At 52.9% G+C, this 25,105-nt stretch overlaps 11 protein-coding genes across 11 annotated transcripts; 5 read left to right on the forward strand and 6 right to left on the reverse strand.

Annotated features, from left to right (window-relative positions):
• Positions 1–1,227: 1,227 nt before the first annotated feature.
• Positions 1,228–4,254, forward strand: BDW47DRAFT_69293 (putative cell wall proline rich protein). Its single transcript, XM_024819627.1, has one exon. It carries the CDS (start codon positions 1,384–1,386, stop codon positions 4,129–4,131), a length of 2,748 nt encoding a protein of 915 aa, XP_024669060.1. The 5' UTR covers positions 1,228–1,383; the 3' UTR covers positions 4,132–4,254.
• Positions 4,255–4,603, forward strand: BDW47DRAFT_69294 (uncharacterized protein). Its single transcript, XM_024819628.1, has one exon. The coding sequence runs from the start codon at positions 4,377–4,379 to the stop codon at positions 4,563–4,565; it is 189 nt and encodes a 62-aa protein (XP_024669061.1). The 5' UTR covers positions 4,255–4,376; the 3' UTR covers positions 4,566–4,603.
• Positions 4,604–4,973: 370 nt separating this feature from the next.
• BDW47DRAFT_119857 (25S rRNA (uracil2843-N3)-methyltransferase) lies at positions 4,974–6,497 on the forward strand (the record flags this gene model as incomplete). The annotated part of the gene is made up of 2 exons (XM_024815409.1): positions 4,974–5,488; positions 5,846–6,497. The coding sequence occupies 2 exons, from the start codon at positions 4,974–4,976 to the stop codon at positions 6,495–6,497; spliced, it is 1,167 nt and encodes a 388-aa protein (XP_024669062.1).
• A 241-nt stretch (positions 6,498–6,738) lies between these two features.
• phb1 (prohibitin subunit PHB1) lies at positions 6,739–7,688 on the reverse strand. Its single transcript, XM_024813872.1, has 2 exons — positions 7,333–7,688; positions 6,739–7,266 (listed from the first exon to the last, which is right to left on the reverse strand). Exons 1-2 carry the CDS (start codon positions 7,654–7,656, stop codon positions 6,748–6,750), a joined length of 843 nt encoding a protein of 280 aa, XP_024669063.1. The 5' UTR covers positions 7,657–7,688; the 3' UTR covers positions 6,739–6,747.
• A 200-nt stretch (positions 7,689–7,888) lies between these two features.
• Positions 7,889–8,992, forward strand: BDW47DRAFT_111104 (ubiquinol--cytochrome-c reductase subunit 8). Its single transcript, XM_024813873.1, has 4 exons — positions 7,889–7,999; positions 8,140–8,165; positions 8,423–8,600; positions 8,691–8,992. The coding sequence occupies exons 1-4, from the start codon at positions 7,965–7,967 to the stop codon at positions 8,743–8,745; spliced, it is 294 nt and encodes a 97-aa protein (XP_024669064.1). The 5' UTR covers positions 7,889–7,964; the 3' UTR covers positions 8,746–8,992.
• A 64-nt stretch (positions 8,993–9,056) lies between these two features.
• On the forward strand, positions 9,057–10,972 carry BDW47DRAFT_111110 (spermidine synthase). Its single transcript, XM_024813874.1, has 5 exons — positions 9,057–9,316; positions 9,475–9,655; positions 9,707–9,854; positions 9,908–10,145; positions 10,403–10,972. Exons 1-5 carry the CDS (start codon positions 9,112–9,114, stop codon positions 10,678–10,680), a joined length of 1,050 nt encoding a protein of 349 aa, XP_024669065.1. The 5' UTR covers positions 9,057–9,111; the 3' UTR covers positions 10,681–10,972.
• A 244-nt stretch (positions 10,973–11,216) lies between these two features.
• tktA (transketolase tktA) lies at positions 11,217–14,481 on the reverse strand. The gene is made up of 7 exons (XM_024813875.1): positions 14,082–14,481; positions 13,926–13,990; positions 13,530–13,672; positions 13,381–13,465; positions 13,031–13,325; positions 11,607–12,973; positions 11,217–11,548 (listed from the first exon to the last, which is right to left on the reverse strand). Exons 2-7 carry the CDS (start codon positions 13,977–13,979, stop codon positions 11,435–11,437), a joined length of 2,058 nt encoding a protein of 685 aa, XP_024669066.1. The 5' UTR covers positions 13,980–13,990; positions 14,082–14,481; the 3' UTR covers positions 11,217–11,434.
• Positions 14,482–15,594: 1,113 nt separating this feature from the next.
• On the reverse strand, positions 15,595–18,820 carry facB (C6 transcription factor FacB/Cat8). The gene is made up of 5 exons (XM_024813876.1): positions 17,981–18,820; positions 17,583–17,893; positions 17,243–17,523; positions 16,835–17,192; positions 15,595–16,775 (listed from the first exon to the last, which is right to left on the reverse strand). Exons 1-5 carry the CDS (start codon positions 18,462–18,464, stop codon positions 15,603–15,605), a joined length of 2,607 nt encoding a protein of 868 aa, XP_024669067.1. The 5' UTR covers positions 18,465–18,820; the 3' UTR covers positions 15,595–15,602.
• Positions 18,821–19,096: 276 nt separating this feature from the next.
• On the reverse strand, positions 19,097–19,625 carry BDW47DRAFT_111114 (uncharacterized protein). The gene is made up of 2 exons (XM_024813877.1): positions 19,362–19,625; positions 19,097–19,295 (listed from the first exon to the last, which is right to left on the reverse strand). Exons 1-2 carry the CDS (start codon positions 19,435–19,437, stop codon positions 19,114–19,116), a joined length of 258 nt encoding a protein of 85 aa, XP_024669068.1. The 5' UTR covers positions 19,438–19,625; the 3' UTR covers positions 19,097–19,113.
• Positions 19,626–21,470: 1,845 nt separating this feature from the next.
• BDW47DRAFT_111116 (SET domain-containing protein) lies at positions 21,471–23,369 on the reverse strand. The gene is made up of 4 exons (XM_024813878.1): positions 23,021–23,369; positions 22,378–22,904; positions 21,730–22,315; positions 21,471–21,675 (listed from the first exon to the last, which is right to left on the reverse strand). Exons 1-4 carry the CDS (start codon positions 23,309–23,311, stop codon positions 21,583–21,585), a joined length of 1,497 nt encoding a protein of 498 aa, XP_024669069.1. The 5' UTR covers positions 23,312–23,369; the 3' UTR covers positions 21,471–21,582.
• A 191-nt stretch (positions 23,370–23,560) lies between these two features.
• Positions 23,561–25,036, reverse strand: BDW47DRAFT_133846 (kinase-like domain-containing protein; the record flags this gene model as incomplete). Its single annotated transcript, XM_024817942.1, has 7 exons — positions 23,561–24,051; positions 24,103–24,203; positions 24,246–24,325; positions 24,407–24,436; positions 24,470–24,514; positions 24,566–24,691; positions 24,740–25,036. 7 exons carry the CDS (start codon positions 25,034–25,036, stop codon positions 23,561–23,563), a joined length of 1,170 nt encoding a protein of 389 aa, XP_024669070.1.
• Between the last annotated feature and the right edge of the window lie 69 nt (positions 25,037–25,105).

Below are 25,105 nucleotides of genomic sequence, written 5' to 3' on the forward strand. Positions count from 1 at the left end.
AGCGGTGGCGCTCGGCCAGCTCCACCGGGGCCTTTGAAGCGAGATTTCGATACCCCAAACTTTGCTGGTTTGATGCCCTGCAATCAAGGGGGATATGTATGGTATGGGGTAAGGTGGTTACACCATCGATGCTTTACATTCTTCCTGTCGATACTTTTTAATCTGTGAATAATGAAGAACCATCTGTAGGATATTGAAATCTGGGATTGAAACGGGAGTCATCAGGGGAATTGGAGGAGACGACTAAAATGGAGCGATTCTCATCTTGAGTAATGAGATAGATTAGTTCGGAAGATACCTTACCTATTTATCTAAGGGACTATACCTAATTTATATGTGGTCCCTAGTAGTACTCCATTGTATTGAATGATATGAGATGCCTTAATGAGGGAGAAGAAAAAGTAATGATCAAGGTGGTGTAAGTTACCGTCCTAGATGGTATCGGTATCGTTGAAATGGCCCCCTCCCGACCATCCCACCAATCCCATCCATCCCCCACGAGTAAGGTTTGGTTTCTGGTTCACTGCCGCCTTCTGCTCCTCCTGAACTTCCTGAGCCTGGAGGTCTCTTTTTCTTCCCTCCTACGACCTCACTTCATCTTCCTCTCCTCTTCTCCTCTCTCTCTCCCTCTCTCTCTCTTTCTCTCTCTTCTTCCTCCCTCCCTCTCTCTCTCTCTTCCCCTCCAGGTTGATCCTCCCTCTCCCTCCGTATTTTCCTCTCGTCTCTCTTTTTTCCCCCTTCTTTTCTCCAAACCCTTTTTTATCATTCCTATTGTTTAAGTGGTTTCATCCGCTTTCCCTCTCGTTCATTACTCCCGTTATCGACCCCCTCTCGACTTCCGCATCCCGCTCCAGTATCCTTTTGCCTTGGCCCGTCCGTGGCCGTCCGCTCCTTTCCAACTTTGAATTTCACTTTCGCGTTGTCCGGTTCGACTATCGAAGAATTAAATCAGAAAAAAAGAACAAAAAAAGAACGAAAGAAACCAAAAAAAAAAAGAAGAAACCCCCGTCAACCCAACCGGTTCTCCCCGTGTCGCCTGCCCGTCCCCCTTGGAATCCAGTCGACAGTTGATCCCCTGTACAGTCGAGGAGGCCTTTTTTGATTCAATTTAATTATCACCATTATCGTGGACACTTCGTTCCTCTCCCGTTAAAATCGCATCTCTGTACACCTCCGGAGTTTGACACTCGGTGATTGGGCTGTGTAGCTTGACGTCCGCTTAATCAATGGGAATCTTGCGGCTTTGACGACCGCCAGGCGATCTCCGGCTTTCCATCCACTTCCCTCCCTCTCTCGGGAAGCCTTTGTGGTCTGGGGGTCCCTGTGTCTGGTCTGGTGGGATTGTTCACTTCCAGGATTGATCTGACCCGACAAACGATAATTATGACCTCGATTTCCCTCCCTCCGCAGCCGCACTCTGCTTCCGCTTTCGCCCAGTATATGGGCCCTCCTGCACATTCCCCTGGCAGACACTCCCGCAACCTCACCATGTCTGCCCCGTTGCCCAACCCGCCGTTCGTCTTTCCCGCCCGCGCACCGGACGACCCTCCGCAGCCGAATCCCCAGCTTACGAGTCGTCCCGCCCTTCCGGCCTTTTCCTTCAACCCCGGATCCGCGCATACCAGCCAACCATCCCTGTCCGCGCCTGCTCCGAATCGTGGCGCCGGTCATCGCCGCCGATGCAGCGAATTCGTCGGCGGGGAACACCTGGTGAGTCGGGGGCAGAGGGAAGGGAGTCCGCCCAAGGACGAACGACCTCCCCAACCACCGCCCACTTTCCCTCCCCCCGGACCTGGATTCAGTGCCGGTGGCGCGGGCCGCCGTCGACATGACCACCGCCGTTCCGCCGCCGTCTCCAGTGTCGATTTGACGGCGATTCAGAATGCGCTCAACATCCAACCGTCCGCCGGGAGCGCACCATCGACCCCGGCGGACCCGGTCCAATCACAGACGACGGGCGGCGAGAACACCCGACCCGTCTCCTACGCGGGTCCCAGCCTCCATCAACGGGTGACGCCGCCCACCTCGCCACAGATCCTGGTCGACGGGAGGTTGCCCCCGTACCCGCCGGATGATCCGCCCGAGTCCCCTGGGGACAGCCCGCCCATCGAGGCTGATGAGGGCGTGTCGGCCAAGGAATCCAGGAGTTCTGATACTGTCCGTCCTGAATTGCCGACGAGAAGTTTAGATTCCTTGCCCGCTCGCGACAAGACACCATCGCGGGCGGATAAGGCGAGACCCCGGCCCCGGACGGCAGATGCATCCTTTTGGTTCGGTCCGAATGAACCCGGGAGCAACGAGTCGCGCGCCAAACGGCCACTGTCCGGTGCGGGACACTCTCGGTTCCGGAAGAGCATGTCCTCGGGGGTTCTCGAGGCCGCCTTGCGGAAGAATTACGCCATGACGGAGGATGATCACCATTGGACGGACTCGTCAAGGCATTCCTCGTCCGACGACGGCCACTCCGATGCATCCGAGGATGAGCACGATCTGGATGCCGGCACGGCCAAGAAGCGTTCCAAAGCGAAGCGGCGACAGAAGAAGGTGCGCTCGTGGGCGGAAGCCATCCTGACGAGGAGCAAGAGCAAAGGCAAGAAACAGCAGCCGAAAACGAATCTGGGGTCGAAACCGGTTCCGCCCCCGGTGCTCACCAGGACCAACTCGGATGTCGGCTCGGGACTGGATGTGGATTTTGACGACGACAACACCGTCGTCTTGCGGACACCCACCCGTCCCGACGGGCCCGGGTCCCTCTCCTCGTCCACCGAGGACGTCGTCGAACCCACGCCCTCGTTGGAAACCGCGTGGAAGCCCCGGAGTTTCTACGAGCAGAACAGCGAGCCCCAGCGTGATGTGTTAAGCCCGATCATCGACTTGGACGCGGCGCTCGGCCCCTTCAACACGCCCGACATGCGCAAGGACCGAGCGGAAAGTGGATTCTCCGCCGCGACGAAGCGGATGTACAGTGGAGGGCGTCGCGGAGAGTTCATTGGCCCGGAGATGCGTTATCATCGGCGCGCCGAGAGTGCTCCGGAAATGCCCCCCTTCGACCGTAGTTTCCTGGGGAGCGGCCGGCTCGCCAACAACCCCTCGTTGGACAATCCGGACGTGTTCTACGAAGAAGAGGAGGATGCCTTTTTGGCGGCCACGAGTGCATCTCCCAAGAAGAGTGAAGACCGGGGGCGCGCCCAATCGTACCCCGTCTTCTCCTCCACCGATGAGAGCGATCGACATTCCCAGGACAGCGGGGACAGCTCCGATACGCTGGCTCATCGGCCCACCACCGAGCCAGTGGACCCGGACGCTGGTCGAGGCACCCCGACGCGGGAGACGGCGGCGGCGGCGGAGGTTCTTGAGCCCAGTGTCCGACCCGATCGGAACGCCCAGATGTCCATGCGACCAGCCAGCTCGAGGGCTCCGGATCCCGCCCCGGAAGTGAAGGATCCGTTTGTTGGCCACCCGCGGGCTCCGACTGACGCCCCGTTGGACCATTTCCGGCGGATGCCGATCCCACACAGTCCGGATGTCTCCCCGCGATTTGCACCGGCGGACCGTCGACCGATCACCTCTCCGCTCGAGTTGCCGCCGAATATCCCGCACTTCTCCCTCCAGGGCGCCTCCCTTTCCAACTCCTCGTTCCCGTCGCCGATCCTCACCGGCTCCTCCTCCGACGTCCCTCGATCGATCGCGACGTCATCCACCGACCGGAAGTTCTCCAACCCGTCGCATAATCCCTACATGGATTTCCCGCACGCGTCGTCGGACGACGTCCCGTCGCTCACCAGCAGCGCATCCACCATGACGAACACGTTGAACCGGTTCTCTGCCAGCTTCTTCCCCCGACGGCGGCTGTCGACGGATCGCTCGGCGTCGTTTTCCGCCACGGTGCCCCGTCGCACGAGCCAGGCCAACTCCTCGAAGCGATCGAGCTTTGCCAGCCTATCTAAGCTGGTGGTGGGCCCGAACGCAGAACGGAGCAAATTGCGTCATGAGGAGAAGCCGCCGGGGGACGAGCCTGACAAGGCCAAACGGAAGAGTCGCCGGATCAGCCGTCTGATGCACTTCTGGCGGACGAAAGACAAGGATCGGCCGTCGTCCCAGCGGACGGTCCACGAAGATCGGCCTTCTTGAGCGCTCTCCAGATTCTGGGACGTTTTTCGTGCGTGTAAATAGCCATCTGGATTACGATTTCTTCGATATGGTATTTTGGCGGATTGTTCATTTTAATTTCGTTTCACTTCACTTTTTATTTCCGAGACCCTTCTATCTTCCTGTTCAGTCCAGCCTTTCTTCTTTTCTCGTTTGGGTCTGACGAATCTCTTTTTCTTCACTTCTTCGTTTTTTCTCGGTATGTCGTTTCAAGCGTAAGAGTATGTATGATGCTCTGTGTTTTTCTTCTATTATTCTCGACTCTCGTTAATGTCCGATTACACTTGATGGACAAGCATTTCGTTCTCTGCATTCGTTCTGAGCCCTTCCTTGATATCTTTATCTTTTCCCATATCTTTTGTTATGGATCACTTGTCCACTTACCTACATTATGGACCGCCATGGCATGGATTTAACTTGGCCTTGTCAGATGTATCCTGGTGGGATCATTCTTTCCTTGATTGTTGAGAGTACGGGGATCGGCGTGGAGATCAGATGGTGGTAGTGACAACTACATTAGTCTGAATACAATACAGTCTGACTACAAACAATTTATCAGTCTGACTACAATTCACCAGTATGACTACATATACCTACTTGTACAGCTGTAATCAAAAGAATGCATAGTACTCCGTAGTAGCGAATGTAGTAAAGAATGACGGATACGTTCACGGGCCGAGCCATCATCATCCACCTTGAAAAATCTCTTCCGAAACATAATTACCATACCAGTCCATCAAATACATCCAACATATATATCCTCAAACATATATAAATCATATATTAAAACTATATATATATATAAAGAAAAAGAAAAAGAGGCAATGCGCCCCCCAAAAAGAAAACACAAAGGCGGCGCCCCCGCCAAACCCCCCAAACACCTACCTCAGCAACCCCGCGATCATCTCAAGAAAGACAAGAAGGCGACGAGCCCTGCGGAGCCACAAGCAGACACCAAAGATGATGATGATCTTTTCGCCGAGACTGTCCCGATTACCCTGCAGCAGCTCTTGCTTAATGTCTTCAAATCTGCGTTGCTTTATTCGGATGGGGCCGGTGGAACCGGTACGACAGGTAGTCGTGATGTGACTGCTTCTTCCCTGGAGAATGCGGGCACGGCAGAAGCAGGCGCAGAGTCTACAGCGACAGCAACAACAGAATCAGAGAGTCCTGCAACAGCAGAAGCAGAACCAGCAGATGGAACACTCAACACAAAATCTCTCATCCAAACCATCAAATCCCACCTCTACAACAGGGATTTCGACTCCGCCTTCACAGACGCAGACGATGACCTGCTGCGCGCTTATGCCCTGCGCTGGAGCGCGACGAGGGCGTTGGGGTATGCGGGCTTGTTTAGGGGGCTGTTGGGCTTGTTTTGGGGGGTTTTGGATTCTGCTGGTCGTGCTGTTGGTTCTGGTGCTGCTACTTCTGCTGAGGCTACTGCTAATGGTGGTGGTGGTACTGCTGGGGTGAATACGACGACAACGCATGTAGTGTGTCTAGGCGGCGGCGCTGGAGCAGAGATTGTTGCGCTTGCTGCTGCGATGAGGGATTTGGTGAATGGGGCTTCTTCTGGAGGGGAGTTTGAGAGTGGTGGTGGAAGGCCAAGTCTGGCTGTCACGGCTGTCGATATTGCCGACTGGTCTGGTGTTGTGCGCAGGTTGGATTCCGCTGTGCGCTCTGATGCTGTTCCTAGTGGGAGGTCGCATCCTGCGCCTTTGGCGAGGTTTACTGGTGCCTCTGGTCCGCAGGAGCAGCAGCAGGAGAATGAGGAGAAGGCCGAAGAGAAGGGCAATGACTTTCAAGTCCGCTTCCGTCGCGCAGACATACTCTCTATACCCGACGAGGAACTCAAAAGTCTTCTCTGCTTTAACGACGACAACACCCTCTCACTTGATTCTCTCTCTCTCGATTCTACCACCACCACCACCCCTACAACCAAAAAGGAAACCCCAACAATAATAACCCTAATGTTCACCCTCAACGAACTCTTCTCCACCTCAATGGCAAAAGCCACGTCCCTCCTCCTGCGCATCACGGACCTCGTCCACCCCGGCTCTCTCCTCCTCGTCGTCGACAGCCCCGGCAGTTACTCCACGCTGCGGCTGGCGCGTCAGTCATCCGGTGATGGCAGCGGTGATCAGGAGGGCGCACCCGAGCGGCGCTACCCGATGAAGTTCCTGCTGGATCATGCGCTGCTGTCTGTTGCGGGGGGCAAGTGGGAGAGGGTGTATTCGAGGGATTCGAGGTGGTGGAGGCGGGAGGCGAGTCGGTTGAGCTACGTGGTTGGGGAGGGGGCCGGGTTGGAGGATATGAGGTTTCAGGTGCATCTTTATCGGAGGGTTTAAAACTATTTTGTTGTTTGGTTGTGGGTATTTTATTTTATTTCATGTCGATATGATTATATATAGAGCATACGCAAATCGAAGTGGTAATCAGGCTTGTCGAGCGAGGAGTGATATTGCTACAGGTGTTTGAACATAAAGTGAAATCGATGCGACGCCCAACCCATCCAGTCAATCAATTACTTTGCAGAATCGTGAACAGAAAGAAATAAAAGAAGAAAGAAAGAAATAAGAAAAAAAAAAAAAAAAAAAACTAGCTCCTCAACCCCAAGAGCAAGCTGGTGCTTTTACCCCCATCCTTGCCATCATTCCCCGGCAGATAAGTAACGTTGGGGTTCTTGGACAGCGTCTGCGCAATCTCCTTGCTGGCGTCAATGCGACGGATCTCAATCAGTCCGCTACCGGCCTTGCTGACAGCCTTGCTGATGATATCGGCACTCTCGGCCTCACCCTCGGCGCGGATGACGTTCGCCTGGCGCTCCTGCTCGGCCTTCTCAACGATGAAGCGGGCGCGCTCGGCGTCCTGCTGCGCGATCTGCTTCTGCTCGACGGCGCGCGTGAACTCCTTGCCGAAGGTCATGTGCGTGATGGAGACGTCCTCCAGGGAGATGTTGAACTGCGATGCGCGCTTCATCAGGTCGGTGCGGATGCGGTTCGACACGGCCTCACGCTGGGTGATGAGCTCGGCGGCGTCGAATTGGGCGACGATGGCTTTGAGGACTTCGTTGCCGATGGAGGGGAGGACTCGTTCGTCGTAGTCGGTGCCGTAGGACTATTCCGTTAGCTCCTCTATCTCTGTTTATGCCTCTCCTTCAAACTCCAAAAGACAGAGGGGTACCTGGTAAATAGCTGGCAGCCTGGGCACATCCGGACGGTGCAGCACTCGCAGCGTCAAGCTGACCATCTGCAGATCCTTACTCCCCGTCGTGGTGGAGATGTTACGCGGCTTGGTGCGCACGTCGTAGATAATGGCCCTCTGCAGCCAGGGAATCAGGAAATGCGTGCCCTCGTTCATGACCTTCTCCTGCACACCGGAGATGCGGTCGAAGATGACGGCACGGGTACCACCTCGGACATCGTAGATGGAGGACTGGATGGCGGTGGTACCCAGGAAGATGGGGACACCGAGCCGGAAGAGATAGGTAGAAAGGCGGGAGGACATGGTGGATGGAGGTGGAGGTGGGAGGGTGGGGGGGGGAGGTAGTGAGGAGAAGGGCGAGAGGGGAGAGAGAGAGAGAGAGATCTGATGAAGGTGGAATTGAGGATGGAGAAGATGATGTTCCGAGCGGTTTTGCTGCGGTCCCGATCGGGTTTAGTTCCAGGCGGAAAGGCTCACCTCGCTCTCTCTGCCGTTTTGGCCCGACAGTGTTAACCTCGCCTTTTCCTTCTGGTCTTTTGGTCTGTCTTTACCCTCTTGTCCACTACTTTGCCCTCCTTTTCTCTCTTCAATCCCCAAGAATACTATTCATCATGGGTGCTGGCTCTATTGATCCTAAGAACGGAGTGTGAGTATTCTCCACCGCAGTCGACCGGTCGGCGTCTCTCCCTGTTGGACCGGAGACGTCGGGTTACTGGATTGGCCTTTCTCGCGACTCTCAATCTATCCGCTAGAGTGATACAAAGGGCTAATCATTGGGTGATTCAGGTTCATGGGTGGCTGGGGTGCCTTTGGTAAGTGTCCTCGAAAGACGACTCCGTGAACGAATGTCGACCGTCGACCGTCGACCCGACGACCCTTGCGAGTATCGAGTATCGCTCCGAACCACCAATCCCGAACATCCAACCGCAGTTGGTCAATTGGACCCTGGGTTTGTGAGGAATGGGTTCGACGCTATGCTACGATTGCGAGGCTCGTTGCGAGGCTCATTGCGAGGGTTGAGGCGTAGAGATGGAATTGGAAACACATACTGATCGACGATCGACTCCAGGCTGCCCTACCCCCCAGCGCATCGCGACCTACTCCCTGTCGCCCAACCGTCAGCGCCCGCTGGCCGGTGCCTTCAACGCGGCCATCTTTAACACCTTCCGTCGCTGCAAGGCCCAGGTGCTCTATGTCGTTCCTCCGTTCGTTGCCGCCTACGCCGCCATGAACTGGGCCACTGAGCGGTATGCTCTTTCTTCCCCCCCTCTTCTCTTCTTGATATGCTTTGTACAAGTGTTGTACAATTAGTTGGTATAATGACTAACGATGTTCAGCAACCACTACCTGCAATCCAAGCCCGGTCGTCTCCTCGAGGGTGGTGATGAATAAATGGGAGGAATCTCGTGTTTGGATTGCGCTGTACATTAATTAGAGCAATCGATCGTTCTATATCTTATTGGTCTTCCTGTACTTCTTCATCTTTTTTATTCTTTTCTTCTATTTATCCTGTTGAGATAGACATCTCTAGGCTGAATTGGGTAAAAGTACCGCTGGCTGGTCATCCGCATCCGGACCACGCTGAATGGTTGCATTTCCCCCACTCGTCTGAAATTTATGCAAGAAAACATGATTCTAGTAATAGAAAGGAAGAAGAACATGAAAAAAAAAAAAAAATCCAAACTAAACTCAATTAGAAGAATCAAACGCCTCACTAGTGACTGCTATCTGGGATGAATTAAGTAGGAAAGAAATCTGATGTTCCCCCACACCCACACGGCGGCCCGATTCTCTCTTCGCTTGTTTCGCCCGGCTTTTCATCCTCCTCTTCTTCCTCTCTTCTTCCCCTCCTCCTCTTCTTTTCTTTCCTCTCCTCACGCTTCTTTCTCTCTCTCTCATCGTCCCTTACATTCCCCGTTCTCCTCCATCACCATGAGCGACATCACCCACCCCACCATCAAGGGTTAGTCTCCCCTCTCTTACCCCTCCATCCCACTCGCCAGTTGCCTCGGAGTCAACCCCCACCAACATCCATTCAGAATTGGTCTCTGAGGTCAATTGACTCGGGATCGTTTCCTCCAGATTCTAATCAGGATTCCCACTGACTCTATCCTCCTCCAGATGGCTGGTTCTCCGAGCAGTCCGTCATGTGGCCCGGTCAGGCCATGAACCTCAAGGTCAACCAGATCCTGCACCACGAGAAGTCCAAGTACCAGGATGTCCTCGTCTTCGAGAGCAGCGACTACGGCACCGTCCTGGTCCTGGACAACGTCATCCAGTGCACCGAGCGCGATGAGTTCTCGTATGTTTTCGTCGACTCTCAGCCTGAATAACCTCCACTGACACGCGACAGCTACCAGGAGATGATCACTCACCTCGCCATGAACGCCCACCCCAACCCCAAGAAGGTCCTTGTCATCGGTGGTGGTGACGGTGGTGTGCTCCGTGAGGTCGTCAAGCACGAGTCCGTCGAGGAGGCCATCCTCTGCGACATTGACGAGGTATCTCCATCTACCTCCCTCCCACTCCCTAGCCAGTCTAACGGACCCCCCAGGCCGTCATCCGCGTCTCCAAGAAGTACCTGCCCGGCATGAGCATCGGCTTCCAGCACCCTAACGTCAAGACCCACATCGGTGACGGCTTCGAGTTCCTCAAGGCTCGCAAGAACGAGTTCGACGTGATCATCACTGACAGCTCTGATCCCGAGGGCCCCGCCGAGAGCCTCTTCCAGAAGCCCTACTTTGAGCTCCTGAACGGTGCGCTCCGTGATGGGGGTGTTATCACCACACAAGGTTGTTCGTCGCCTTTCTTATTGTCCTTCTTATTGCCCTTCTTATTGCCCTGTCTATATATTACATGCCCTTTCCCCTCCCCTTTCGTGTATCTCTCTTCTCCTCTCTCTCTTCTCTCTTCTCTCCTCTCTCGCCTCTCCTCTTTGTCAACTCGTCCACGTAGTCTCCTAAGAATCACAAGCTAACCAATCTGCGTCCCAAACCACCCCTCGCCTCTCGGCATGGGAACGGTTTGGATTTCGTGTTTTCTACCACAGCCGAAAACCAATGGCTCCATCTCTCCCTGATCGCCGACCTCCGCAAGGCCTGCAAGGAGGTCTTCCCCGTCGCCGAATACGCCTACACCACCATCCCCACCTACCCCTCCGGCCAGATCGGCTTCATGGTCTGCTGCAAGGACGCCTCCCGCAACGTCCGCGAGCCCATCCGCTCCTGGTCCCGCGAGGAGGAGGAGCGTCTCTGCCGCTACTACAACTCGGATGTTCACCGTGCCAGCTTCATCCTGCCCAACTTTGCCCGCAAGCTCCTGAACTAGAGAATCTTTTAAACCAATGAAAAATAACGAACCCAACGAACCAAAAAAACAAAAGTTTGAACAATAAATGCCCATTAGATCATGTTTTTATATCATTACCTCGAACGAATGGGTATCGTCTCTCCGACAGTATGTCTAGCAGTGTTGATTTAATATCTTTTTTCTTCCTTTCTACATATCTTTCAAGTGGGAGGCAAGGCAAGTCTAGAAGCATCCGCCCGTGGGACGCGTTATTCCTGACGATCTGACGATGATGAGATTATTCGATTCATGTTTCATACATACATTCATCTATAATTCTTTTCTCTGTATAATTGTATTGACTACCGTCGTCATGTTTGACTGGGCTTATAGTATATGTCTATGCCTACAACCCATCCCTCAGATATCTCGAGATCTCTAGATACGAATCTACTCCGAATCTGTCCAGCTGCTGAGTGTGTATTTTCTGATCTTCCACATCGAGTATTTTAATACCTATCCATCTACATACTTATCTCTACGCTCAAGACGTCATCAATCACGCAATGAACACATTTGAACACAGATTAACCCATGGTATTCTTTTGTTGCCTCTAAAAAAGATTCATCTAGATGGTCCTCTCGTCCACTCTTCCCGGGTCCTTGGGGACTTACTTTCCCAGGGACTTTTCACAGTCACTCGAAATCAGACATCAAATGTGCAACAATTTAAAATTTAAATAAAAGGAAAATAAAACAGATAAGAAAATTCATTCAGTGAACCATCACCCCTTTACAAGATCTGCTGGAAAGCACGGTTGACGGGAGACCGCACGGGCTGGCCCTTGTAGAAGTCGATGGTGGCCAGGGCACGCTTGCTGATGCCTTCGGGAGTGAACTCGAATTTCTGCCAGAGATTAGTATATAGTCATCGAGGGAAGAAAAGGGAGAAAAAGAGGGCATACCTCGTAAACCTGCTTGTAAGGACCCGACACACCGAAGCGGTTGAGACCGAACTGCTCGTGCGAGTAGCGCTCCCAGCCCATGGTGGAGAGAGCCTCGACGGACAGGATGGGGATGTTGTCGGGGAGGACCTGGAGCTTGTAGGCCTTGTCCTGGGCGTCAAAGACCTCGAAGCAGGGCACGGAGACGACGCGGGCGGCGACGCCGTGCTTCTCCTTGAGGTTCTTGGCGGCGTCAATGCAGATGCTGACCTCGGAGCCGGTGGAGATGAGGGTGACGGTGGCGCTGGGGTCCTCGACGGCGACGTAGGCACCCTTGATGGCGGCCTCGATGCTGCTGTTCTCCAGCTGGGGCAGGTTCTGGCGGGTGAGGGCCAGGATGCTGGGGGTGTGCTTGGCGGTGAGGGCGGAGTAGTAGGCGGCGCTGGTCTCGTTGCCGTCGGCCGGGCGCCAGACCATGCAGTTGGGGAGGGCACGGAAGTGGGCCAGGGTCTCGATGGGCTGGTGCGTCGGGCCGTCCTCACCCAGACCGATGGAGTCGTGGGTGGCGACGTGGATGGCGCGGACGCGGGAGAGGGCGGACAGACGGACGGCACCGGCGGCGTAGGAGACGAAGTTGAGGAAGGTACCGCCGGCGGGGATGATGTTGACGCCGTAGGCCGTGAGACCGTTCATGACGGCGGCCATGGCGTGCTCGCGGACACCGTAGCGGATGTAGCGGCCGGCCCAGTTGCCGATGCCCAGAACGGGGGGCTGGAAGTCGACGGCGTCCTTCCAGCGGGTGTTGTTGGAGCCCGTCAGATCAGCCGAGCCGGAGAGCAGCTCGGGGATGACGTCGTGGATCTTCTCGAGGACGGTCTCGGACAGCTTGCGGGAAGCGACGGCGGCGTCGGTGGACTTGTAGACGGGCAGGCTCTTCTCCCAGCCCTCGGGGAGCTTGCCGGAGAGACGGCGGGTGAGGTCGGCGTGCTCGGCGGCGTGCTCGGCGCCGAACTTCTGGAGGAGCTGGTTCCACTCCTGCTCCTTGGCAGCACCCTCGGCGGCGTGCTTGTGGTAGAGGTCGTAGACCTGCTGGGGGACGACGAAGGACTGCTTGGGGTCGAAGCCGAAGCGGGCCTTGACACCCTCGCTGTCGTCAGCCTTGAGGGGGTTGCCGTGGACACCACCGGTGCCCTGGAGCTTGGAACCGAAACCGATGGTGGTGGTCAGGCGGATCATGGAGGGCTTGTCGGTGACCGCGCGGGCCTCCTTGATGGCGGCCTCGATGGCCTCGAGATCGTTGTCACCGTCCTTGACCCAGACGGTGTGCCAGCCGTAGGCCTCGAAGCGCTTGGTGACGTCCTCGGTGAAGGCGCACTTGGTGTCGCCGTCTGGGAAGACTAGTTAGCGCGTGCACCAAACGAGAGGCACCTTCAGATGGATCATACCGATGGAGATGTGGTTGTCATCGTAGATGGCAATCAGGTTGCCGAGCTGCAGGTGACCGGCCATGGAGGCGGCCTCGGAGGCGATACCCTCCATGGCGCAGCCATCACCGAAGAACATGTAGGTGTAGTTGTCGAAGAGGCTATAACCGGGCTTGTTGAAGACGCCGGCGTTGTGAGCCTGAGCCATGGCGAGACCGACGGCGTTGGCGAAGCCCTGACCCAGAGGGCCGGTGGTGACCTCAATGCCGGGGGTATCGTGGGCCTCGGGGTGGCCGGGGGTGATGCTGTCGACTTGCTGGATAACCATCAGAGGTGTTGAGTCAAGAGAAAAGGAATTTACAGGGACATACACGGAAGTTCTTGAGGTCGTCCATGGTGACCTTGTAGCCGAAGAGGTGCAGGAGAGCATACTGCAGCATGCAGCCATGGCCGTTCCTATACCACGTTGGTCAGTTGTGTTATCGAGTCGGTGATGAGGAGCGAGAAGAGAAGCACGTACGAGAGGACGAAACGATCACGGTTGGCCCAGTCGGGGTTCTGGGGGTTGAAGTTCATGAACTTGTTGAAAAGAACGTGAGCGACGGGGGCCATGCCCATGGGGGCACCGGGGTGGCCGGAGTTGGCCTTGAAGGTGGCATCGACCTAGAGCTGTTTATAAGTATCCATTTCTTTAATTGAGAGGGAGAGATTGTAGTGGTGAAGGAGGCATTTCCGAAGCCGGAGAGGATATGGAGATTAGACGATTTGATGCGTCATCGGCAAGGAGGAAGAAGAGGAAGAGGCCGATATAGGAGGGAGCTCCGGTATGACACCGAGGGATTGCAGTGAATCTCTTGAGATGGATACAGAGAGAGACAGAGCGAGAGAAAGAAAGAAAGAGAGAAGAATGACATACCGCGAGAAGGCGGATCGTGTTGATAGCCAACTGATCAAGATCGGAGTAGCCCATGATTGCTGAGTCTGAAGAAGTTGGTTAGTTGGAGTGATGGTGGGGTGATGATGATGATGATGATGATGATGATGTTGATGATGAGATGAGGGGTAGACATACCTGAGATCAACAACTACAATGGAAGGATGAAGGGGAGGGATGAGGAAGGAGAAGGGAAGAGAGGAAGAAGAAGAGGGGGAGGAAGAAGAAATAATCAAGAAGAATAAGAAATCGGAGTATGGAGCTCCAGAGAAATGGAGGGGCAGATGGTCAGTGGAAGCAGAAGAGGAAGAAGTGGGGGGGGAAAAACTAAGAAGGATGAGTTGGTGGGGCTGTTTTCGGGATGTCAACAATAGGCAATTCTTCTTCCGTTCGTTACCTTTGGGTGCTACACTTGTGTGAATTCGAACCAACCTATACTCAATGGTCAATTGCTGATGTTTTGTTTATTTACGGAGAAAGTGGGGGAAAAGAGAGAAATTGGATCGGATGACGATGTGCCGCCTCAGGCTCTACAACCAGAGTATCACTCAAGATGATATGCTCTACCTGTTCATCCGATCAATTGATTCAAATCTTTCCTTGGATTATATATACATCTCTATACAGTATATACAGAATCATACCCCAATACCCTCCGATAATCTAGAGAAATCAGTCCAGCCAAGTACCCCTCCCCACGCCAACCCATCAGCCCAATAATCACCCAATCTACATACAGACGACGGAAGTAAGAAAGTACCACGCAGATCCTTCACCAACCAACCAGCTATACCTACCTCCCTTTTATCCACGGTGAATCAAACAAGAAAGAGAAAGTTCAGCGAACCGCCAAGTGTCGGAGGACACAGCTCCGTCTTCTTGACCTGGCAGGCTTCGCAGCAGCTAGAAAATCGTCCCGGTGTCTGGGCCTTGGGGTGACATGGGATGCGGTTTTTTCCTCCTTTGATTTCCCTGGCCGAGTAGTAAACATTGGTCCGGCTAATATATACTATGTTTGTTGGATATATCAAGTCGCTTCATATTTGGTAGATATCTGGCAACCGTAGCACGGCTCCTCAGGCACCCATCCATACTGTTTAGACGACGTCATAAGGCAGAGTCAGGCCAACTCAGGCCACATCAATCCAACTCCAAACCAAGACGACAAGATGAGACCGAGACAATGCACAGGTAGATAATCCGAGTATACCCGACAACAGCCTCCTAAACCAGGATCAACAAATCAGGTATGTTGTAAATTTTGCATGAATCAACAAGGCCATTCATTACATTACCTTGGTTTCCAAGCGATGGCCCGGGTTCGTTCCCCCGCTCGGTTCGCCAATCGATCCGTTGCCTGGTCTGATAGCGTCGTATTGGCTGGCCGATTTGATTGAAATGGATGCGGGGGGGAGAGATCTGGGCGCGGCTGTTTGTCGGTCCTCACTTACTAGGTACTGACTGTCTATATAATCAAAATACAAGATAATTTTTACGATTGTGGATGATAAGAGAAAAGAATAAACAGGCTTGCTAGTCAAAACTATCGTATGTGTAAAGAAAATATCACCAATCCATATCCCACGTACTCCCAAGTCCAGGTATCATAAAAAAACATAAGAAAAAAGAATCAATCAAAGACAGATAAGAAAACACGGTCTAGACGGCCAGCCGTCGATTCCACCCATGCCCCAACGCAAACTCATCGACCTCCTCGTCCACGGTCGGCACCATCACGTTGCGGAACGGGTCCATCAGATGGGCCTGCTCCGGCGACATGTGCAGGTGATGATCCTTGTACGGCATCTTCTCGTCCGCGCCGCCTAGGCTCTCGTCCGAGAAGCTCAGCACGCTCTGCGCCGGTCCTGCGTGGTTCGCTGGGAGATCGCTTGTGCTGCTGGCGGACCAGGCCGCGGGCGACAGGCCCTGTGCTTCGCTGGGTGCCGTGGCGGGCAAGGAGGCTGGGAGGTGCTCCGGCTTGTGTGCGTACTCGGCTGTCAGGGACGCGAACGGTCCGCTGTCCTCGCCGCATTCCTTGCCGCCGTAGATCCCTGTGAAGATGTTCGAGTAGCCGCGGTCCATGTCGCCGAGGACGACTTCCCAGTCTGACATGGTCAGCGGGGCCGCCGGGTCGGAGGGCGCCGAGTGGGAGAGCGACGCGCAGGGATCGTATCCGAACGGATGGGGCGGGAAGTAGGCGGGATCCGCCATGGGGGGTGGGTGGGCTAAGGGATCCGGAGGCAGGCCGGCCCAGGTGTTGGACCGGGACTGGCGCGGTCCGGTTGGGGGACGGTCCCCGGAGATCGTGGCGCGGCGGGAGTGAGACTCCGTCTTGACGGAATGCTGCGGATCGGCGTGGGCCATCAGCTGGGCCTTCAACGTCTCCAGCGGTTGTTTCTTAGGCGATTTGGACGACCGCTGTGTCGGCGGTGACATCTCCTTTTGGGGTTTGCTGGAGCTGCGACGCCGGTTGCCGTCCAGCGAAAACAGCACGCTGGCCATGCCGCTGAACTCGGCCGCGGCCGGAGAGGACACGGCTTCCAGGAGTTCGATGATCGTCGTAAGGAGCTTTTGGCCTTCTTTGACCAATTTGCTCTCCCGTTTGAGGCCGACGTTCTGCCACAAGAGACCCAGTCCCGAGGTGAAGATCACCTCTTTGCGGCTGATGCTGAGCGAGAGACACAGACGCCTCTCGTCGAGCAATTGCAAGATCTGGACGATGTGCTTGCTCGAGTCGGCCAGGGCCAGGACGGACGGCGAACGGATTTGCTCCTCGCCAAAACACACCGCCGGTCGGTGGATGAGGGAACGGATCAAGTAATAAACCAGGGACTGGAGAGCCGTCAGTAAGAGATCCTACTAGACCACGAGTTGTGGATGAATGGACCTACCAAAAGGGGCGACCGGCTACTTGTGACGTTCGTGCTCGGCTTGTCTTGCGAAAACTCCAGACGAAGATGGGGAGCCAGGTTCTTCTCCCAGCTGTCGAGTTGCCCGCTGAGCGCCCGCAGTTTCGAAACGGGAATGTCGTAGTCTCCGTCGGCGGGGTACAAGTCCTCCAGGGTCTTGTTCAAGATCCGCGACGCGGAGAACAACGCGATCGCACCGGAGATCCGGGTGGATTCACCGGGCAGCGTAGGCAAGAAACCAGATTCGGTGACATTTTCGTCATCAATGTCCTCGGGGTACTCGGTGCGAATGTCCCCTTCGCGGAGGAGGACGGGTAAACCGGTCAAGGCGGCGGTGAAACTGGTTGAGGTCAGCCTGGAGGGTCTAAACAGAGTCGTAGAGAGACATACCGATCCAGCACATATTGACACCAAAACACCTTCTTGCGCGTCTCAGCTGCCAGAGCGTTCGAGGACAGGCGCTTTTGGCTTTGGTGGAGTCTCAGCTGCTGGCAGAGGCTAACAGCCAACCCTCGGTAGCGAAGCAGGCTGCTGTAGTCGCCCCGTGTCATGCAGTACATCTGGGCCAAGACAAAGCACTGTAGCGTCGGAACGGAGACATCGCTCGAGAGGGTTTCCAGGGTCGGTACCCAGTTCTCTTCGAAGAAGGTGGGATCTTGATTGGTTCGTGACTGGTGGCGAGCGGGTGAGCCATGGGTTCGGTCTCCCGACATGGAAATGCAATACTTACACCTGAAGTGAGAGCCGCAGTGCCAAAAATCAAATTCAGTTGCGCGAGATCATGCTTCCCCCCTTGTATGGAATCGGTGGAAAGATATTGTTCATAGGCTTTGAGAATGGTCGGGCGGTGGACGACGGGATATAGAGGCGCCCACTCCTGGAAGAAAATGTTGATCAATTGGTCGGAAACCAGTCGGGGCGCAGTTTGGATGGCTTGATCGGTGTGGAAATGGGAGAGGACGGCGGGAGAGGTGGTTAGAGCCTTGGTTGAAACCGTTGAGGGTAACCGGCCCAATTCAATGAGTCGGTTCGTGAAGACATCTAGAAACTATCAGCGAGCCGCTTCTTTCTACACTTCTGACCTCTTCATATGTTCGCGTTAGAGCGAATCAATTTGGGGAAAATTACCGTTGAATCCTCGAGTGCTTGATACCCCACCACTGGGGACCCCAGACGTTTCGCGAGATTCGGGTGCCGACGGAACGTGGATAACGCCCTCGCTCGGATCGGACGGCAGCAGTTTAGCCGGCTGCGATGGTGAGAGCACGGCGGCACTAGCCTTTTGCTGTGACGAGGGGGAAAACGAGTGGATTCGGGAGAGAACGTCAATCTTTTCGTCCTTCTCGTCCAGAAGGTCCTTCAGCTCCTTGACTTCAGTCTCGAGCGCTCTCACGCGTTCCTCCAACGACTCGGTGTAGCCGCGGGGAAATGCGCGACGACTCAACTTGTCGCTGGTCTTGCACTCAAAACCGACGTTGGCGCATTGCGTACAACACGGGCGAACGCCATCACAGCGGATCTTCTTGCTGCGACAGCGATCGCAAGCCTGGGCGATGCGACTCTGGGCACTGTTGCCGACTTTGATAACTTTCATAGGGAGAATGCCGGGCATTTTGGCTGGATGCTGCTGTGCAGCTGCCGCACAAGATATCGAACAGCTGATTTCTTATCAGGGTGGGAAGTCAACTAATCGGATGATGATCGTTCTGGTGGGAAGGAATCACTGTAGCCGAACGGGACAGTATAAGAAAAAGAGAAAATCCCGCAAAGTATAGCGAACGGGTAGAAATGTGTCGGAAAGAGGATGAGGATTCGACAGCGGATTCAAGAACGGGTAGAAAGAGGAGTATAGAAGAAGGAAGGAATAGGTAAGTGTGGGGGAGTAAAAGGGAAAAGGAGAAGAGTGAAGGAAGCGAGTCAGATAGTCGGGGAATAATATAGGAGAAGAGAGGAGGAAGCGGGAGAGAGAGGCGGAAACCGTCACTTTTTGGGATGTGCCAGAATCAATCACATCAATCGAAATAAATAAAATAATAAGATAAATATATTATCATATAATAGATTATAATAAAATAAAATAAAATTTAATAAATAATCAATGGAGATATGTGGGGTTGGATCATGTGGAGTCATGCGCCGATATTCAACCCAATCAACCCCGTCCATCCAATGACTTTCCAATGACTGCCTGTTCCAACTATTGGCACTCGTATCTCAATTCAACAGCGTAACTTTATTCTGTGTCATTGACCTGCTTTACCTTATTCTCGGCAACTATGGCGGACGGTTATTCCCCTCTCGTCTGACCTGTCAGTGGATGGTGATATCGGATTATACCGGACAGCGGATGAGTGGTGCATGAAACAGGGAGAAAGAGCCGGTCTGTCTTCCCGTCTGGATCTGGGGTCTGCCGTTGGCACGAGTGGATAAGCTGGTGGATGCGGTGAGACTGAAATCGAGCATGTCTGATTGAACGGTGTGCTGATGACCTTTTTGAGTTATGATATAGTATATACTATTGGGGAGAGCGATCGTAATAACATGACATGATGCCACACGAGAGCTGAGATGAACCGGGCGATCATGGTCAAAACCCCCCAGATTCTTCCTCCAACGACGTTACAACATGAGTATTGTTGAATACGCAGTAGTAGATTGCAGCCAACCACACCGACTCATCAAAATCATCACTACTACAGTAGGTATCTGCAGTCGATCAGCTTAACAACCATAGCGGCCCCAGTGACGAGGATCTTCGAACCAGAACATCTTTCTCCTTTCCCTCTTTGTTTTTCTTCCAGAAAGCCAACCAGATTCAACAGTGATCCAAGTTCCAACTAGATTGAGGGTGAGTCTCATCCAGAGAACCTCCTGGGAAGCGATGTGCGATCGCCCCGAATCTTGACCGAATCCACCTATTATTCTTTGGAATCTAAATCTGATAAAAATAGGCAATATCATGCTCCCCATCCAGATGACATCTACACAATCAACAACACGAACTTCACAATACACACCAGTACTCACAATGTTGAGACATCCCAATACCAAGGTCAGTTATCCATAGGGGCGTATTACCCGAACAGGCAGAAAATGGTTCCAGTGGAAACTGGTACGTGGAAACATCCCGCATTCAGGCAAATCCTCGGGATTCACTCGGCGTATCCAGGGCGATCTTCCCAACTGACTTACCTCAAGACCTGATTCTTCCCCACGTTTCTCCCGATTCTTCTCCGAAATCCCTCATACTGCCTTATCAGGTTCGTCTGCCCCAGTTTGGTTGAGTTTGGTTGAGTCTGGCTGGACCACTCTTCACATCCACTCTACTGTCTTGCCAATTGCCACGTCTTGATTTCATCGTTTTGATCTTTTTATTATTATCTTTATGATTCTTATTCTTCCTTCCCCGTCCGTTCGCAACTAGAGTACAGCGGGGCTAATCCATGATCATCATCAGCATCATCAGCATCAGTATCATCATCATCATCATCATCATCAGCTGTACCACATTACTATTGTACGATATCAGACCCCACGCGGGGTGATGGCAGCCAAAGATACTTACCCACGGGGAAGATCATTAAAGTACACGATATTATAACTCGGCGTTTTCCCGGAAAGTTGACCATGCATACAATTTGGGTTCATACAGTTGCTGGTTCTGGGGTGATAGTTTGTGGTTCAATCCAGGAGACAAAGAGATTAATAGACTTTTAGAAATACTAATTCATGCATAATAAATACTTGGAAATATTCGGCATTTACTTTCCTTCCTTTGCCGTCTTTGGAAGAGAGTTTCCTGTCAGCTACAGTTTACCTTGTACATTGTACAAAGTACCTGCAGAATACTATGTAGTGCATACCCAAAAAGTCAAGTGGTCAGGGTTGATTGATTGATTGATTGATTGATTGATTGTTTGATGATGATGCATGGATTATGAATACGGGGTACTTGCACCAGTCCATCTACCGAAGCCACCTCTGTGCCTGAAGACCCGGAAGACCCGCATGGATTGACAGAAGACAGTTCAAGATTGGCTACACTCTTTCCAGTAACCCAATCAATCGATTAATATCTTTTCTTTTCGTACCCGTCTCTCCATTTCCTGTTTTAACCATCTAGGGAGTAGGACGGACCCAGCAATGTCAATCAATCCACGTGGGGTCCGATATGTCCAACTCTCGCCTTGCCGCATCCTACAAACCCCGACCCATAATATAACTAAATCCAGTTTGGCAGTGTCCTAGGTACAGGTTTCCAACTCCCGTTCCAAAGGGGGTTCTCCCCCAAAACAGTAAAGGAGTCGTCAGAAGTGGGGAATATGCTCTCTTGGACAACGTCATAAGAGATTCGTCATGGGGTTAGTGTTGTTTTTTTTCTTGGCCCGGTAGTTTGGATGCGTTCTTTGTCTTCCGACTGACTCCTCCCTCCCCTCGAACTTACTTTGGGCCCCCAAAGTTAAACCCGGGGTTTTTTTTTTTTTTTTTTTACAGTTTAAACTCCGTACGGGGGAAGGCTGATTGTGTGATCGTCCCCCGCGGTGGGTATTTTTCCAAAGATCCTCGACCTACTTGGAGTTGTTTGGTGGCCACTGGTATGTTGACATTGGGGGAGGCCCCAGAAGTTATGCATATCTTAATAATAGCCTCGCGTAATATTCACAACGCTATGGATGATGGTGTACAGCAGGTGGCTTGCCCGAGTCAGGTTCTATTCTCGCCAAGACATATCAGGAGAAATCGTCTTCTTCTTCTGGTTGAGCCTGCTCCTCTCCTTGGCTCAGATATGCTCTCACTGCTTCGCTATTCATGAGGTTTTGTCGCTATAGATAAGAGGCATTAGCTATCAGGTTCCAGAGCGTGGTTCAGACACCTACCTGGCTCTCAAGGTCCTCAATTCCCCTCTCCATCAGCTGCGACTCCAGCTCCCGTAGTTTGACGATGGTTTTGAACACATCAGGCCGGAAGATGGCCCGCATGTTCTCGTCTTCACTGATCTCCGATACCACGCGCTCGGTCTGGCGCAGGACGAAGAACTGGGTTTCCAATCGCTCCAGGATGGTCACCACGGCTCGGAGTTGGAAAATATCAAACTGAGGATTCGCGGCCAAGACTTCTTTCAGGGCATCGGGGTGGTCCATGTCTTCCCCCTTCCACGTGGCTCTGGGCTCTCGGGCTCCGTCGGTCGTTTGCAGCACCTTGAAGTTTAGTCCATCTTCTTCGTTGACGCAGGCCCACCACACAATCGGGCTATCCCAACTAGTAGTCGGTGGTTCTGTGGCACCAGGGTTCGAACTTAGTTTAAACCCAGGCGCGTGTCTACAGAACATCTTCTTGGCTATCTTCAAGGGATCGTCGTCGGGAATGTCGAGATCAAGGAACAGCTGCTTTGCATCGCCCATCTCCCTGTCGAGGAACCCGTACGAGAAGACCATCTCTGACGCAGACTTCCCTCCCCCATATCTTCAGGTATATCCGTAAGCTCCTCTAGATCCAAGCGTCAAACCAATAGAAAACAAACTCACGAGATCGTAACTTCATCGTCTGTCTTCAACTCTTTCCCCCGTCGCAGTTGCAGAATAGGATTCCCATGATCATCCTCATCATACAGCGCCTTCACAGCACTTTCCGACGCATGATTAGCCATATCAACACAGGGAACCATCGCATGGCCACTCCCCGGCAAATCCACCATCCGCGACCGATACAGCGCATCGACATATTTCCAGTCGTCCAGCGTCAATCGGCCCGTCTTCTCATCCCACCAGTACTTCTGACACCATGATATCCCCTCCGTAGCTTGTCGGAGATTCTCGAACTCCTTATCCAGCGCGGCCAATTTCGCGTCAACGGCGATCCTTAGCGAGGTCCCGCGTAGGAGCTCCAGTTCCTGCGGGGTATATAGTGTGGGGAGCGGTATGTCGGAGGGCATGTATTTCAGGTACTCGGTCCATGGGCCCGATAATCCCACTCGGTGTCGCTCCTCCGCGAAATCAGGGCTCGAGTGTGTCATTTGGATGATCAGGAAGATCAAGATCGCGCCTCTATCCATCTATCACCCGCTGTGTTAGCCGCGTTCATCCAGTTGTCTATCCCTCCCCCACCAAATTAAGCACAATAGCGCACAGAGAAAAAAGGAAGAGAATGATAGGGACATCACCAACCTACCCTTCCATAATCTCCCACCGCATCCAGCACCTCCCGAAGACTCCCGTCAGACTTGGCATGGTTCTCAACCGACTGCAGGGATAGAACCATATCTAAAGGAATTGTGAGAAGAACTTGGGGACTGAGTCCCGACCCATCGTCCCGTCTGTCCCTCGTCGCGACAATAGCTGATCCCTTGTCTGTGCCGTCCTCGAGGGACCGCAGTCTCCGAAAGGCTACGCCGTCGGCGGAGATGTCATTGAGCACTGCCCAGGAGGGCAATGTCTCGATGGGGAGGAATTCCCGTCTCATGATCACAATGCCAGCCTGAGGTTGCTGTGATAGTGTTACAATCTTGCTTTCGCACGACCGGTAAGATCGGAGGAGAGTGGGGGAAAGCTAAGGTTCGCTTTCGTTGAGCTATCCACGGTCGGAGCTTATCGATAAGGATAAGCTCGTCTGACTAAATCTGCCATTATTGCCCGCTGTACACGATAAGACGGGGGATCTACTACGCATAGATCTTTTGATAAGATTGATTTTACTTGGAGAATGATAGATCTAGCTCAGCTCACAATCAGGCAATGCCCATTTCACCATCCACTCCGACTGCAGCACCCCTTCAACAGTCGGTCTCTCTTCCGGCCGGAAAGACAGCATCCGGCGCATCAGATCCAGAAACGCAGCTTTCTCGTTTTCCCCAATCTCGTCTCCCACTCTCCGTCTCCATTCCTGCACACCGACCTCAAATGAGCCTTCAAGCGGAGGCCATCGATTTTGCCGGTAGGACTCTGTCGGACACCCATCCTCGTCGAAAAACCGGGGTCGTCCTTCCCAGCGCCGCCACCACTCCAAAGGCATAGGTCCAAGCACATCGACATGTTGAGACACGATCTCATCCTCAGGAACGAACTCGGTGCTGAAAATGGCTTTCATCCCGATGATCTCCCAGATAGCCGTAGCCAGGCTCCAGATGCCTGAGGGATACGAGAGGGGGGTCTGTAGTTTGAATTTGGCTTCTAGAGCTTGAAACACAGGTGATGTGTAGTAGTCTTGTCCCAGATGAGTCTTTGAAGTAGGTCAAAACACCTCGCCAAAGCCACTCAGAAGTAGATACGTGTTACTTAATATGAACTCCTCTGCGTACTTTCCTAGGAATAGCAGCACAACTGCCTTCGCTGGCGCATTAGGGAGTAATATTTCTCTGTCATATCAAGTGACAGGAACCATCTTAGGCTCATCATACTTTTTATATAACTGCTTAATAGAGAGGTTCTTAAAGCTTAACAGGATCTTGACCAAAATATTGCTTAGATAGATAGATATCTAAAGTAATAATTTGAAATGTCAGCTTACCAGTATGAAACCCAAGAAGTTCTCATAGTCATATAACAAACTTCTGTGAACATGGCCTTGAGAATGTGTATAAGTAACGGCCTGTGTAAGTCTATATGATAGTACTCAGGCAACTTTGAGGAGGAAAATATAGTTAGAGAAGATTTCTCTAAGATTGCTCTGCACAGGTTTCATTATATAGCACAGATATTCTCTATTAGAATCTTGAACTTTAAATTTATCTAGAAAAGCAGGCACTAAATCATATCCTGGATATATAAACAAGAACAGCAGAAGAGGGCCAGACAGAGCCTTGAGAACTTTCAACTCACACGGAAGCACGTCTACGATATTAACCTTGACTGCAATATATCACTTTATATAGGTATCTAGGGCAAGCCAAACCGTTGAATAGCCCCCAAAGCCAAGTGTATCTGCAATGTGGTATCTGCCATTTAGCACGTCCCCGATCATAACAGGATGATAACCCCCAGGCTGATATTCCTCAAGTGTCCCCACATCCTTGATCCAGTTGTATTCGATGCGATGATTCTCGGCCGTTGTGGAGCCCAGCCGCGCGAAATATCCCGATTTGAGTTGTCGAGGGCGGAAAATGGATTGGAACACTGGAGTTGAACTTCGAGAAAAGGTCAGTGGTATATAAGACGCAGTGCTCGTAAATATCTTTGAGCAGCGAGTCATGGTATGTCGGCGTGAATATCAACGATATTGATCATCAACGATAGCTGCTCTGTAAACATGACTGCAGGC

The sequence above is a fragment of the Aspergillus candidus genome (genome assembly GCF_002847045.1).
Source record: "Aspergillus candidus strain CBS 102.13 unplaced genomic scaffold BDW47scaffold_52, whole genome shotgun sequence".
Taxonomy (NCBI): Eukaryota; Fungi; Ascomycota; class Eurotiomycetes; order Eurotiales; family Aspergillaceae; genus Aspergillus; species Aspergillus candidus.